General features: G+C 44.1%; 1 protein-coding gene across 1 annotated transcript in view; it reads right to left on the minus strand.

The window, feature by feature from the left end:
- Positions 1–1,809: 1,809 nt before the first annotated feature.
- LOC123401352 (negative regulator of systemic acquired resistance SNI1) overlaps positions 1,810–16,289 on the minus strand; it is a 28,458-nt gene continuing 13,978 nt past the window's right edge. The window contains exons 8-15 of the mRNA XM_045095137.1: positions 16,233–16,282; positions 15,851–16,036; positions 15,709–15,779; positions 15,569–15,638; positions 9,546–9,611; positions 3,326–3,478; positions 2,616–2,740; positions 1,810–2,189 (exon numbers count right to left, since the gene is read on the minus strand). Of these exons, the coding sequence (XP_044951072.1) occupies positions 2,111–2,189; positions 2,616–2,740; positions 3,326–3,478; positions 9,546–9,611; positions 15,569–15,638; positions 15,709–15,779; positions 15,851–16,036; positions 16,233–16,282 (800 nt within the window). The 3' untranslated portion in view covers positions 1,810–2,110. The remainder of the gene's footprint in view (positions 2,190–2,615; positions 2,741–3,325; positions 3,479–9,545; positions 9,612–15,568; positions 15,639–15,708; positions 15,780–15,850; positions 16,037–16,232; positions 16,283–16,289) is intronic.

Genomic DNA, 16,289 nt, shown 5'->3' on the forward strand with positions numbered 1-16,289 from the left:
CCATCGGCTCGTATAAAAATTACAAGTGGGCTACAAATCCGTTCGCTTGACGCTATATGTACAGGGTCAGGGGTGTTTTAGGGGGGAAACCCTATTTGGTGCGCGCTGCGTCAAATAGTCGGCGTTCGTACACGCACCCAGCCATGGTTCGGAAGTGGGCCCGCCATTTAACTATTCCAAGGCCCACAGTTTTGGGAAACTTGTACATGTTCCGAGCCGGGTTTTTTCGTTTATGGAAAACTTCTAGCTGGTTTTCTGAACATGATTTTTTTTATTTTTTTTTCTGTTTCTATTTCGAAAAATGTTCTGGATTTTCAAAAAATGTTCCAGATTTTCAAAAACTGTTTGGAATTTTCAAAATTATTCTTCAAACTGGAAAAAAATATCTCTTTAGAAAAATCTTCCGATCTTCAAAAAATGTTATGGATTTTCCAAAATGTTCTAGAATTTCAAAAATGTTCTTCAAATTCAAAAAATCTTTTTTCCTTTTCTAAAAACAGTTTTCGATTTTCAAAAAATTCTAGATTTTCAAAAATTGCCCTTCAATTTGGAAAAAAAAATTGCTTTTCAGAAAAATGTTCTGGATTTTGAAAAATTATTCTGGATTTTTTAAAAATGTTCTTTATTTTTTAAATGTTTTTCAAAAAAAATATTGTTTTTTAAAATTTGTTCTCAAGATTACAAAATGTTCTTGTTTTCAAAAATTATTCATGTTTATGAATTTGTTCAGTATTTTTCAAAATTGTTCTCATTTTCGAAATTTGTTCTCAAGATTCAAAAAATGTTAGTGCTTTTGAAAAATTGTTCATGCTTCCAACTTTATTCAGGGTTTCCAAAATTGTTCTCCGTTTTAAAATTTTGTTCTCAAAATTCAAAAAATGTTTATGCTTTAAAAAATTGTTCGTGGTCCCAAATTTGTTCAGGATTTTTCAAAAAAATTCTTGGTTTTAAATTCATTCTCAAGATTCAAAAACTATTCATGCTTTAAAAAATTGTTCGCGCTTTCAAATTTGTTCTCTGATTTAAAAAACATTCATGTTTCCAAAAAATGATTGAGAAATTCAATGTTCGTTCGTTTTGATAAAAAAAAGAAAAAAGGAAAACCGAAAGAAAAACGAGCCAAAAAAGGAGGGAAAATAAGCAAAAAAAAGAAACATAAAAAAAAAGCAAAAAGGAAGTTATCCGATTTTTTTAGATAAAAATAAACTGGCCCGGCCCAGTCAGGCGCCCTTTCTGCTGCAAGCAATTAGTCGCGTGTTTCTTCCCCTTTCTCACGGATCCATGGCCGAAGGTGCTCGCAGGCATGGCAGTCGTGGTGGGTCGTCGCCGCGTCAATCGTCGAGCCATGGCATTCCAAGCAGGCGCATGAACGCGACGCATAGCAACAGCTTAGGCCAGCTTCAGCGAGCTCCACGAGGTGCTTTTCTGACACATCAAGAGGTATCGATAGGCCGATCAGGAGCTACTCGCCACACAGCATGCAGTGGCGACCGGAGAAGGCGCCAGCAACAGGCTTGCCACCACAAAGGAGAACCACACCTACGCCCATGCTTACCAAAGTCGTGGAGGCATTCTACCCCGGCAATTGAGCTAGCCTTCCCTAGGTTTAAATTTCTAGTTTGATCTATGTTTTAATCTATGTATGAACTCCGGTTGGGTTGAACTTTGTAGCGCAAACTAGTTTTAAATTTTGCAATACATTTTTATAGCAGATCTATTCTATCGAGACCTTTAAGTTCCCCCAAAATTTAGGTGGAACCCTCGTTTTGCAGTACCATATACAGGATCTGCTAAAATTGCTCTAACAACTAAGCCCTAAATTTCAGCCTCTTCGTTTCACAAAAAAAAAGCCTCTTCTGATACACCCTGCTGATTTTCTTGGTTACCAACTACATCACGCCTTTAGTACATTTGCCGAACGGTAAACTAGTGAATTTGATATCCACCCTGAGATGAGCAACCCAGATGCCAAAACATATATATACACAGGTAACATATTTTGTCGTACAATAGATGAGACAGATACTATCGTTCTCTTAAGATAAACCATTTGATCCCATCGCTTCCAAGTCTTCAAAATCTAAAATGAATACTTCCAAGTCTCCAATCTTCACTCGTTCTGCAGTTTACTTGTCAGCGTTGCTGCAGTGAACAAAGCTTCTTTCTCAAACTGTGAAATCTGAATGCTCCTGCAAAACGGTATACAGAAATTAAATGCACAGGGAACTTAGTGAATTTGTTGGCAGATCCGTACTGAGGCTTGTTGTAATGGGGAGTATCATATACTAGTATCATGCATATGATACTAGTGTATGATACTATACCCGTAATGCATAGTATCATATGTTAGTATCATATGATATGTCATTTATTGTCATGCATGACACATAGTAGCACAACATTTAATATGATACGGTATCATGATATGATACTCAACCCTCTCTTTCTTCATTTAATTCTATGTCATCTCATCAAAATTGCTTAGTTGGCATGCACGATAATAGCTATGGTATTCCCATTACGACCAGCCTGATAGTCTGATACGGCTGCCTGACATGCAGCGACAGTACCATCAGACATTCATCTCCTGAGTCCTGACAGCTCAGAATACTCACGTGTTGATTTTTCTCAGATTCTGGAAAGCGGACACAAACTTGCAAGATATCTCGAGAAGAGACGCTCCCATCATTTTTGCTGCATCAATAGCTTTGCTAGAATCACCATCAAGGGATAGGCAGACCTGAAAGCTTTTATAATTGTCAAAATTATAACCAAGAAGTAAATGCTGTAAATGGAAGAATATCAGAAAAACATCAGGATGGGAACATGGAAGACAGATCTACAATGCCGCCTGTTCAAGTTTCTTAATAACAATAGTATTATGCTCTTCAATTAAACAAAGAGAAAAAGAATGTGATCTAGATAGTATCAAGCTAACTGCAAGGTATACCCGGCTGGATCTAAGCAATCATACTGGATCAATGGATGGGCTGATGGATGAATGATGCATTTATGCTCTCAACCTGACTGACAAATAATCAGGCAATATACAGTACAGTGCAAAGATGGCCATACATTTTTCTGAAAGCATTAGCACAAAAAAGCTAGAGTTGAAGACACATACGCTTACTGCCTATCTACCAAGGAGTATCGCCTTAGAAACTATATTCTGGAGATGTGTATGCGTCTATATTATTCCATATCACTGTTTCTCGGGTCAAATCATACTTTTCTGGGTCAAATCAAATATGTAGTCGCCTCTGTCCAAAATCTAGACAAGAGATTTTTTTATAGAAAATAAGGAGCAAGCAATTAATGCCCTAACCTGGTATGCATGTGCTAAGAGAAGCTGAGCAACTTCTGGACACATCATCTTAACCATGGCCTTTGCGCTTGCTTCTGTTGAAAACATACTCAGAGCACTTTCCACTGTCAAATCTTGTTGAGAATTATCTGACCTCCGAGTACGGACTGCAGGCTATGAACAACAAAAAAGGCGGCAATAGCATCCATGATTTTGCTTCAATCACTGAACTTACATGAAAGCTCTCAGGTAGAAGAGATAACAAGGACAATCCACCAATTAGCATGTCAATATTAACATCTAATAATTATCTCTGGTCATTTTAATTCTATGCACACAGAAAAGTGAGTTCATAAATATTACGTTAGTTTGTGACATACATCTGCACCTATTAGTTGGCATTTTGATATCTATCTCTCAAAAATGCTACTACAAATAAGAATTCTATGTGTGTAGTTGGTGGGAAAAGTTGCCTACAAAGACCAAACAGTACTACTTGACATCCTTTTCTAATTGACATCTAGACTGTAGTTCTTGTAGCTTCTATCAACGTGTCCAAAAACAATTGTTAGTACAGGTCAGTAACACTCCTAAGATTCTTGTCTGGAGGACAAATAATTCAATCATGCTAGACTTTCAAATAACATAGAAAAGATCAGAAGATTTGTAAAATGGTACTGTACCATATGCATGGTTGAGGGTGGAGCTAAACATGCATAGTTGCATACAGCCTAGGGAACTGGGTAATGGACGTCACTGGTTGATAAGAGATGGAGGTGTTAGAGTACTATATATGTAGCCATGTAACCTTCCGTATTTATCCTATTGTATAAGGGGTTTTTGGCATATTAGTAGGCCACCTCGAAATACAAGTTGCATATTTCCTAACATGGTATTAGAGCTAGGTCAATTTTTTACACGCCGCAACTCGTGCGATTGATCCGTCGCTGGCCGCCTCTGCTTTTTTCTTCTACCCATCCTAGCAGCTGGTCAACCCACCGCTCCTCTCCTCCCTGATCGTGTAGATCGACGACGTTGCCCCGCTCCGGAGGTCCCGCTCAAAGCCGTCGGTCGTGCTCTCCAGGTCCCGCTCGCAACCGCCCTCTGGATCGAGCTCTTCTCTGGTCCTCGATCGAGCACTAGCACGGCTGTCATCGCTCAAGCCTGGATCGGATCGCCCTGCCCCGTCATCTTCCGCTCAAGTTGTCCCGTCATGCCGTCGATTTCCGCAACAGCCGGCCGCCGCCCTCGCTGGAGCTCGCCGCCGCCTGTGCTGGTCTGCCACGCTCCCCACCCGCTGCTGATCTCGCCGCCACTCGCCGGATCCCGCCACTGCTGTTGTGGTCTCGCTCCTCTATCATCGCTCGCTTCTCTGGATCGAGAGCGCCCTGTCCGCTTCTGATTCTGGATAAGGCTGTTGGGTGCACGTCCTAAAGAGAGAGAGAGAGAGAAGAGATCTTTTCGTCGGGTTTGCATGTCCCTTGCTGCCCGGTGACTCCTGACAGTGCTTTCTTTACTACTTCCATCTCGCATCTAGGCCGTTCCTCGATGCTTGATGCTCGTTCGACCTTACTGTCGTTCCCTTCGGCGTCTACCACAAGTTGTGCATGTAGCTCTACTCCTCCTGCGAGCTCCACATATGATGATTGTCGCTATACACCGACCCCTCTCGCGACTTTCGCCGGTGTATATCGCTCTTCCCCGACACCTCTCGCGACTTTCATTGGTTATGCTGGTGCATATGACTCCATCGACCGTGCTTCGCACACGCGTCTTCCCTTGGCGCTTGGTGCTTGTCTGCATACGGCCTCGTCTTCACCACCGGCCTTTGTAGATGATACTGGTCATGCTACATCGCCACACTTCACGGCTTCCACCGGTGGAGGTGGCCACTTCTCTCCCGGTGCCACTACGTCGTCTACTTCACCTGTGTACTTCATCGAGGAGGAGATTGCACGACTTCGCGCTCTGCTGATTGCCTCCGACTCTCGGTTGTCGGGTGCATCTACATCGACATCTTCAGGTGCGCCTCTGACTGAGCAGGAGATTGTGCGATTTTGATGTCTGATAGCTCCAGCTTCTGGTTCTTCCTTGACAGGTTCTGTTGGTTCTGCTACGGACTCTTCTGGCATTGTGAGACCACCTTCTACACAAGCAGGTACATCTCCATGGATTCTTGATACTGGAGCATCTTTTCATATGACTCGTGATTCATCAACTCTGTCCTCTACTCGACTTCTAGACTCTCCTATTCGTGTTCTTACTGCTGATGGTACTTCTCTCCCTATTCGTGTTCTTACTGCTGATGGTACTTCTCTCCCGGTTACTGGTCGAGGCACTCTTAACACTTCATCCTTTCATGTTCCCGATGTTGCTCATGTTTCTCGACTTACCATGCAACTCATTTCTGGTGGTCAGACTGTTGACTCTGGTTGCAGGGTCATTCTCGACTTTGACTCATGTTCTGTTCTGGACCGTCACACTGGTGCTCTTCTTGGTGCTAGCCCCCGGCGCCGTGACTCTCAGGGTCTCTGGGAGCTTGACTGGCTTCACCTTCCATCCGCTGCCACTGCAGCCAGTCTCTCCACCTCGGTTGCCTTGTCTACCAGCTCTTTTCAGCAGTGGCATCATCGCCTTGGTCACTTATGTGGCTCTCGTCTCTCATCCTTAGTTTGACGTGGTCTTCTTGGATCCCTCCGATGGTGTGTCTTTAGACTATCAGGGTTGCCGGCTTGGTAAACAGGTTCAATTACCTTATCCTCATAGCGAGACTGTGTCTCAGCGTCCTTTTGACCTTATTCACTCTGATGTCTGGGTCCAGCTCCCTTTGCTTCCAAGGGAGGCCATCGCTACTATATCATCTTTATAGATGATTTTTCTCGACACACGTGGATTTATTTCATGACCGCTTGTAGTGAGGTTTTATCTATCTATAAGCATTTTGCTGCCATGGTTCACACTCAGTTCTCCACGCCTATTCGTGTATTCCGTGCTAACTCTACTGGAGAGTATATCTCCAAGATGTTGCGTGGATTTCTTGCTGAGCAGGGTACTCTTGCTCGGTTCTCTTGTCCTGGTGCTCATGCTCAGAGGCGTGGCTGAGCGCAAGCATCGTCACCTTCTTGAGACGGCTCGTGCGATGATGATCGCCGCCTCTCTTCCTCACTTTTGGGATGAGGTTGTCTCCACTTCCACCTATCTCATCAACCTTCAGCCATCCGCTGCCTTGCAGGGTGACGTTCCTTTCGAACGTCTCTTCGATCGTTCTCCCGATTACTCGGGCTTCGTTTGTTTGGTTGTGTTTGTTATGTTCTTCTTGCCCCTCGCGAACGCACCAAACTGACCACTCAGTCTGTTGAGTGTGTCTTCTTAAGCTATAGTGATGAGCATAAGGGCTATCGTTGTTGGGATCCTATCGGTCGTCGGGTGCGTATTTCTCGGTATTGTGACTTTTGATGAGTCTCGTCCCTTCTACCCGCGTCCATCTTCCTCAACCTTTTCAGTGGAGGATATCTCTTTCCTCACTTTTCCTGACACACCTATCACCCCCAACGAGCCTTTGTCTATTCGTTCTGCTACCTCTACTTCTCCACCTCTTACCGATTTGCCGCCACCATCTCCCACGGTTTCCTGACCTAGCATGTCACCGGATTCTGCACCTTCATCTCCGGTGACTTCTTCGTCTCCACCCCCCGATTCTACCTCAGCGATTCCTCCTTGTATTCTTCCATCTTTTCCACAATATTTCACTCGTCGTTCACGTAATGTGGATGCCTCTGCGGATGTGTCGTCCTCCTCGCCTCAGCCTACCTATGGCTTGCGCCCTCGTCCTCGTCCGCCTGTTGATCGCCTTGGATTTCCCACCGTTGGTGCTGCTGTTCTTGAGCCAACTTCTTATCGTCAGGTTGTTGTTCATCCTGAATGGCAATTTGCGATGGCAGAGGAGATTACTGCTCTTGAACGCACTGGTACATGAGATCTTGTTTCTCTTCCTCCCTGTGTCCGTCCCATCACTTGTAAGTGGGTCTACAAGGTTAAGACTCGCTCCGATGGTTCTCTTGAGCGTTACAAAGCTCGTCTTGTGGCTCGTGGCTTTCAGAGGAACATGGTCATGATTACGACGAGACTTTTGCTCCTGTGGCCCATATGACCACTATTCTCCTCGTGGTCGGGCTCTTCTTCTTGTGGCTCGTGGCTTTACAAAGCTCATCTTGTGGCTCGTGGCTTTCAGAGGAACACTTCTTGTCGTGGCCTCTGCACGCCACTGGTCTGTCTCTCATCTTGATGTTAAGAATGCCTTTCTTAATGGTGAGCTGCGTGAGGAGGTGTACATGCAGCCACCACCTGGGTATTCTGCTCCTGATGGCATGGTATGTCGTCTTCGTCGCTCTCTCTATGGCCTTAAGCAAGCCCCCCGCGCCTGGTTTGAGCGTTTTGCCTCTGTGGTGACTGCCGCTGGTTTTTCAGCAAGTGCTCATGATCCGGCGTTGTTTGTCCACCTTTCTCCTCGTGGTCGGACTCTTCTTCTTCTCTATGTTGATGACATGATCATCACTGGTGATGACCCCGATTATATTGCCTTTGTAAAGGCTCGTCTTAGTGAGCAGTTTCTTATGTCCGATCTTGGACCTCTTCGCTACTTTCTTGGGATTGAAGTCTCTTCTACCTCTGATGGCTTTTTTATATCCCAGGAAAAGTATATCCAGGATCTTCTTGCTCGTGCTGCTCTTACTGACAAGCGCATTGTTGAGACTCCCATGGAGCTCAATGTTCACCTCTGTGATACTGATGGTGACCCCCTGCCTGATCCGACGTGTTATCGTCATCTTGTTGGCAGTCTTGTCTATCTAGCTGTCACTCGTCCGGATATCTCTTATCCGGTTCATATTCTGAGTCAGTTTGTCTCCGCTCCCACCTCGGTTCACTATAGTCACCTCCTTCGTGTTCTCTGATATCTTCGGGGCACGATCTCTCACCGTCTATTCTTTCCTCGCTCCAGTTCTTTACAGCTTCAGGCCTATTCGGATGCTACGTGGGCTAGTGATCCTTCAGATCGCTGTTCACTTTCTGCTTACTTTGTTTTTCTTGATGGTTCTCTCATTGCCTGGAAGACGAAGAAACAGACCACAGTTTCCCATTCGATTGCAGAGGCTGAGTTGCGAGCTATTTCTCTTTTGACGACAGAGGTGACTTGGTTACGATGGTTACTTCAGGATTTTGGTGTTTCTGTCACTACACCTACTCTGCTCTTATCTAACAGTACAGGTGCTATTAGCATTGCGCGCGATCCTGTGAAGCATGAGCTCACTAAGCATATTGGTGTTGATGCTTTCAATGTGCGCACTGGTGTGCAGGATCAGGTTATTGCTCTTCAGTATGTGTCTTCCGAGTTACAGTTGGCGGATTTTCTGACGAATGCCCAGACTAGAGCACAGCATGGCTTCTATCTCTCCAAACTCAGTGTTGTTAATCCACCATGAGTTTGAGGGGGGTTTTAGAGTACTATATATGTAGCCATGTAACCTTCCGTATTTACCCTATTGTATAAGGGGTTTTCTACATATTACACACATGTACATGTATATATATTGGCCTATGGCCTCCTGGAAATACAAGTTGCATATTTCCTAACAGGAGGCAGGGAAGAGAGGTGCTTTGTGTCATTTTAAATCAAACTTACAATGGAATATTCCTCAAGAATGTTAGTTACCACTAAGTTTGCTCTTGTGATGTCTATTTAGCATAAAGTTTGCTATTGTGATGTCATTTTAAAATCAAGTGTGTTTGAGATGATCTAAGTGCTGCAATAAGCCTGCAAATGATAGCCTAAGCTGTGAGAGCCAATATTGTTGTTTCAGCATTGGAATTCATTCTCGTTGTGGCCGAATTCAAGGTGATTCTGTCAGTCAGATTAAACTTGTAGAAATTCTTAAATGATGTTCTATTTATTTCAGAACTCAGTTTGAAACTATAGGTACATATTCAAGGCCTATGTAATTAATAAAGCAAACCAGTCCAGATAATGCCAATGAAGACATGATGGGGGTGGAACATTTAGGAGAGCCTATCTAAGAGGCAAGAAAATTTGTATCAGCTGGAGAGCAACAGTTGATACCACAATTGTCAGACTTTTGCTGTATACTGAAACACCAATCACTGTCTCCAAAGGGGCATTTCTTTAGTTGCACAGAAGGCATTTGCATGCTAGGAATCAGGTGATTATAAAGCAAATTTAGCATACCTTAACTTGATATCTTGAGAAGTACTGCAGGATAATCTGCAATTTCCACTTCCACTCCGTGAAGGCCTGTTGCGGTTGATAAACAAAATCATTAATATCAATGAGTACCAAGAAAATGAGCAGCAAACAGAAACAAAATTCTACGTACAGGTTCTGATATCTAAATAGCTTTGATCCCTTTGTTTTCATTTCCAAATAAAAAAATCATATAGCATTCATCGGATAAGAGTTCAAGGTGCAAGTATCTTATCTAAATGGCACCAGATATCTAACTTGTGTCCAAACAGTTATTAAACACTTGAGGTAACCCATCAGCGATGGTCCAAACTCCAAAGTTCGCACTTCACCAAAAAAAGAAGCTGGTAAACTACACCATGTGCCTAATCATTGGCAAACAGTTTAGTTGCCAAGTAATTTTCTAAATAGATATCTATCACAGCTAAGCATGGAGTTCCGCTAATAAAGCTATGGCAGCTATTGCACCCAATAGTGGTGCTGTTTCTATTAGTGTATAGCCAGCTACAGCACAGCTATTCCATAAAAATGGCCCCAAACAAAAAATACAAGTTTCAGTTTCCACCGTACAGCTGGCCCAGAACACCCTTTTACCTGCAAAACCACATGAAGACCCAAAACACTAACATAGTAGCTGCTTAACCATCATAGGTCTTGGTTTGATTGCTTTACAAGGAGCAAAAGTTAGGAATTTGGAAAGTACAATCATGGGTATTACTAAGACATTCTTGTGCAAGTTTGAGTACTAATCATGAAGCAAAGCAATCAAGGTAGTCAGTAATATGCATACCAGATCTCTACTGAGACCTTAAATCTAGTCAGTCACCTTTAGCTGATTTGTATAGATTCAGTGGAATTTAAAAGGGGGGCTCTCATAAATAACACGACCAATGTTAGGGTAACTTGTAATCCCATGAAGCAAACCCTCACAGCCTCAACCTCTTCCCAAACCAATGGCCGTTCTCCCACCTCACCAAACCCTCGCCACTGCCGGCTCTCTTTTTCTATCCGTTCGGTTCCATGGCTAGTCATCGGTAGTCTTGACGGGCTGGACAGGCTGGTGACGGTCCTTGGAGGCGTCGTGGTTGGAGTGGCTGCATTGGCCATTCTTCACACCAGGTTCATTTGCCCCTGGTCAACCTAATGCTCATGCAAGTGGAGGTCGGTCGTCACTAGGGGCTAGTTGCTGCTGCCTCCGTGATGCTTGTACAAGAGTTGCCGTGGTCATAGCCGGATGTGCGGTGCTTTGGCTGTTGCTGCAAACTCCCATGGTGGATGACTGCTTCCTGTTAGAGTATATATAATATAGCCATGTACCCTTTTGTATTTATCGTCCACCACCTGTACATGTATATATATCGGCCTATGGCCTCATGGGAATACAAGTTGCTTTTCTAACATGGTATTAGAGCCTAGGTTCTTTTTTTTGCACGCGCAACTCGTGCTCTTCCCGATCCAATCGGCATCTCGTCTGCCCCCGTCGTTCTCTGGTGGAGTTCCGTTCGCATCTCGTCAGATCACGTCCGCTCCCGTCGGCCGCAGCTGACTTCCGCTGGACTCGCTCCCACCTCGATCACTGCTGATTCCCGCTGGATCCGCTCCCGTCTGGCCCTCGTCTTATGCTGGTTCTCCCAGATCTCGCGGCTCACGTCCGCTCATGTCCTCCGTCGCGGATCACCATCTCTCGCAGGTCCTCTGCCGCCGCCGTTGTCGCGCTGCTCTACTCCGGCCGCCCTCCACTCCGGCCGCCGGATCCTACCACTGCTCCTCCAGATCGGATCCCCGGATCATACCACTGCTCCTCCAGATCAGATCGGGGTTCTCCCCCGGTTGTTCTCCAGATCGCGCTCCGTACTACGCCTGGTTTGAGCACTCCCGATCGGATCTGGTTTTCCCTGGTCATTGACCTCCAAAAAAAAAAAGTCTACTACATCGGGCTATGTTGATGTCCCTTGCTGTCCGGTGATCTTCGATGGTACTAACTACACCGATTCACTGGCTTCATGCGCATTCACATGCGTGGCATCCGTCTCTGGGGTGTTCTTTCTGGCGAGGTATGTTGTCCACCACGTCCGTTTCCTCTGGTGGCCCCTACTCCGCCGACTCCACCGGTTCTTCCTGCGGATGCTAATCAGACCGTCAAGGATGCGGCTAAGCTTGCTGATGAGGCTGTTGATCGTGCTTATGATCAGAAGGTTTTGGCTTATGAGGAAGCTCTTCAGACATATCATGGTGCTCTGTCTGTTTACACCTAGTGGCTTGATGATGATGCTCGTGTTGCAGTTGTTCTCACTGCTAGTGTTCTGCCTCAGTTTGCTTCTGAGTTTCTAGGTCTTCCTACTGTATTTGAGATGTGGACCCGTCTTCGTCAACGCTATGAGCCCTCTGGTGATGCCTTATACCTCTCTGTGGTCCGTCAGGAGCATGCTCTTCAGCAGGGTGACTCTACTGTTGATGACTTCTATGCACAAAGTTCTGCTATCTGGCGCCAGCTTGATTCTCTCCGCAGTGCTGGTTGTCGTACTTGCCCCTGTTGCCAGGCTGTCCAGGCCAATTTGGAGTTTCATCGCGTCTACGAGTTCCTGTCTCGGCTCCGTAAGGAGTTTGAGCCCCGTCGTGCTCATTAGTTTGCTCGTGGCCGTATTTCTCTCATGGAGGCGCTTTCTGAGATTCATGCTGAGGAGACTCGCTTACGTGGTGTTGGTTTGCTGGAGGTTCCCTCTGTGCTCGCTGCTCGGGCTCCTTCTACGCCACCTGTTGCACCGACCCATTCTCGCTCGAGTGCTCTACCGCTCTTGCCCACTCCTTCTGGAGGCTCAGGTCGCCCCCGTCCACATTGTGGCTACTGCAACAATGATGGTCATATTGAGTCCCAGTGCTACACGAAGAGGAAACATCTGCGCAAGGTGCGATCATCCTCTTCAGGGACTTCGTCATCTACCTCGACAGCTTCAGCCATCGCTTTGACTGAGCAGGATATTTTGAGACTTAAGCGTCTGCTCACGGCTTCAGGTTCTTCCTCGACGGGTACTGCTGGTTCTCTGACTGATGCTTCCCGCACTGAGCAACCACCCTCTACACAATCAGGTACATCCCCATGGGTTCTGGACCCTGGAGCTTCTTTTCATATGTCTTCTCATTCTTCCACTCTGTCATCTCTTCGATCGCTTGATTCTCCTGTTCATGTCCTCACTGCCGATGGTACTCGTCTTTCTGTCGTTAGTAGAGGCAATCTTCCCACTCCTTATTCTGTTCCTGATGTTGCTCATGTTCCTCGACTTACCATGAATCTGTTTTCTGCTGGTCAACTTACTGATTCTGGTTGTCGCTTCATTCTTGACGTTGACTCTTGTTCTGTCCAAGACCGTCGCACGCACACTCTGGTTGGGGCTGGCCCTCGCCGTCATGATTCTAAGGGTCTTTGGGAGTTGGACTGGCTTCATGTTCCTTCCGCTGCCACCACTATCGCCAGTTCCTCCGCTTCAGTCGCCTCCGCTACTGGTTCCTTCCAGCAGTGGCATCATCGACTTGGTCATCTGTGTGGTTCTCGTTTGTCGTCTTTAGTTCGTCAAGGTCTTCTGGGGTCTGTCTCAGGAGATGTCTCGTTAGAGTGTCAGGGTTGTCGTCTTGACAAGCAGATTCAGTTACCAAATTCACATAGTGAGTCAGTTCGTCTCCGCTCCCACATCGGTTCACTATAGTCATCTCCTTTGTGTTCTCCGATATCTTCGGGGCACGATCTCTCACCGTCTCTTCTTTCCACGCTCCAGTTCTTTACAGCTTCAGGCCTATTTGGATGCTACGTGGGCTAGTGATCCTTCAGATCGCCGTTCACTTTTTGCTTACTGTGTTTTTCTTGGTGGTTCTCTCATTGCCTGGAAGACGAAGAAACAAATTGCAGTTTCCCGTTCGAGTGCAGAGGCTGAGTTGCAAGCGATGGCTCTTTTAACGGCAGAGGTGACTTGGTTACGGTGGTTACTTCAGGATTTTGGTGTTTCTATCACTACACCGACTCTGCTCTTATCTGACAGTACAGGTGCTATTAGCATTGCGCGTGATCCTGTGAAGCATGAGCTCACCAAGCATATTGGTGTTAATGCTTTCTATGTGCGCGCTGGTGTGCAGGATCAGGTTATTGCTCTTCAATATGTGCCTTCCGAGTTACAGTTGGCGGATTTTCTGACGAAGGCCCAGACTAAAGCGCGGCATGGCTTCTATCTCTCCAAACTCAGTGTTGTTCATCCACCATGAGTTTGAGGGGGGGTGTTAGAATATATATAATATAGCCATGTACCCTTTTGTATTTATCCCAATATATAAGGTGTTTCCTGCATATAGTCCACCACCTGTACATATATATATATATATACTCCCTCCGTCCCAAAATAACTGTCTTAACTTTGTACTAGCTCTAGTACAAAGTTATACTAAGCTCAAGACACTTATTTTGGGACGAAGGGAGTATATATATATATATATATATATATATATATATATATATATCGGCCTATGGTCTCATCGGAATACAAGTTGCTTTCCTAACACTTCCCATCCCTTACAGGTTGTACTTGTAATTCTTACTTTGCATTATGTCTAGGTTTACTAGGGTTTCTTGGGGTGGCCTGTTGAGGACGATTGTGTTTCAGGTTGCCTAGGTCGCTGTGTGTTTCCCTTTTTCTGGGTTGTGTCTTTTCTTTGGGTCATACCTTTCAAATGGCATTGTAGACCTCCTTTTATCTTATTACTGATACATGCAGCTCTCCTGCATGGTCTCGGAGAAAATAACAGGAATCCCCCTATACAACAGGGACATCACACAGGGAATAGGAAAATTAATTCTATATGTGTAACAACGAAAGCTAATTTAACTGGCATTATGCTTGACCGTGCAGTTACTATAAGCTACGGAGACATCTTATCTTCTATTTCTAAATAGCTACCACCCACTAGCTATTTTTTCCTAGACATGCAGCTATGCCACTTAACAAGTTATGCATGCAAGTCATAAATTACATTGTTTTTTTGCATTAGTCTATGCATGCAAGCATCACATCATCAATTCATACATGTTACTCATAAGTTATTTTTTGCATTAGATTTCGTATTGCCTATATATGTGTTGGTCGCTTGCACCATACCTATGTAGATAACATTCACATGTTTGTTAGAAATGACAATTTTTTAACTGCAATCATTTTTTCCTCTTTTTATACATGTTTTATTTTTTTAATTTTTAAGATTAACCCACTAGCTATTTTTCCTAGACATGCAGCTATGCCACTTAACAAGTTATGCATGCAAGTCATAAATTACATTGTTTTTTTGCATTAGTCTATGCATGCAAGCATCACATCATCAATTCATGCATGTTACTCATAAGTTATTTTTTGCATTAGATTTCGTATTGCCTATGTATGTGTTGGTCGCATATACCATACCCATGTAGTTAACATTCACATGTTTGTTAGAAATGACAATCTTTTAACTGCAACCATTTTCCCCTCTTTTTATACATTTTTTTTAAGATTACATTTCCTTTCCATTAGTTATAGATTTTTTTGTAGCAACTTTCATGCATTCTTTTAGCAAGTTTCCCACAGCAACGTGTCGGGGCATTATCTAGTTCTTCTATCTCAGCAATGTATTTCGCAAATGCTTAAGGGCTGTGCACATTTCCTTTTCCTGGGAAAAATCCAGCACATGTGCAGATTACTGATTGATAAATTAGCAGAACAGCAGAGTATTAGATTTCAAGTCAAGTCAGCTATTCGAATTTAGTATATGGTCTTTATTTGCTATCTTTAGCTGGCATCAGGCGAACTACAAGTAATAAAGTGAAAATTGGTAAGCATTCAGACAAGCTTTACTAGGAACTTATGAGTGGGTTTGCAACAAGCTTTAAATGAGCCACCAATTCAGTTTCTCGTACAAGTTCAACATTATGATAACATTAAGATATACATGACAAATGAGTAAGAGGCCAGAAGGATGCAGTGGTATGCAGTTACCAAAAGAAATGGGGATAAGTAGATTTGGTTATAAGTTAGCTCCTCTAGAATAACTTCCAGGATAGGATTCCTACAGAGAAGGAAATGAAATGTCAGGTACAATGGTAACATTCTTAAGCAAATGAAACTCAGAACCAAACCTGAGACCATCAGCTCTTGAAGTCAGGCCCAATTTATCTGCTTCTTTCCTAATCAAGTCAAGGTTTATAACCTAAAAAAAAAAGTTAGCATCTGCACTTCACACAATCTGTGTATGATAAAAAACACTATGATATAGCTCACCATAATGAAAAGTTTTTTCACAGATGTGAGCGCCTCTCTTTCAAACTCAAGCGATGAAAAGGTTAAGGAAGAATCTAAATCAGATGCTGATTTATAAGATACGTCATCTTCGACTTCCCGCTGGTGTTGGTTCAGAAGGGATATGCAGTTCTTGACAAACATTTTGAATACCAGTTTTCGCGATCCCTGTTAATGAATATTAGGGATTACAAAAATGTCATAAAATAACGCAGACATTGCAATACTTTCACGTAATTGTGACCATGTCAATGGTAAAACCTTAACTTCAACAAAATATGACGAGGCAAAGAAACACCAAAGAAAATTTTAGCCCAGAAAGCTAAGCTACTTTGTATAAAGTACAGACGTAGGTAGGTCGTACCAGAAGCACATTTAAAACAGATTCCCTGATAATCACCCAGTCTAATGACTCTGCAAC

Source organism: Hordeum vulgare, chromosome 6H (genome assembly GCF_904849725.1).
Source record: "Hordeum vulgare subsp. vulgare chromosome 6H, MorexV3_pseudomolecules_assembly, whole genome shotgun sequence".
Classification (NCBI taxonomy): domain Eukaryota; kingdom Viridiplantae; phylum Streptophyta; class Magnoliopsida; order Poales; family Poaceae; genus Hordeum; species Hordeum vulgare.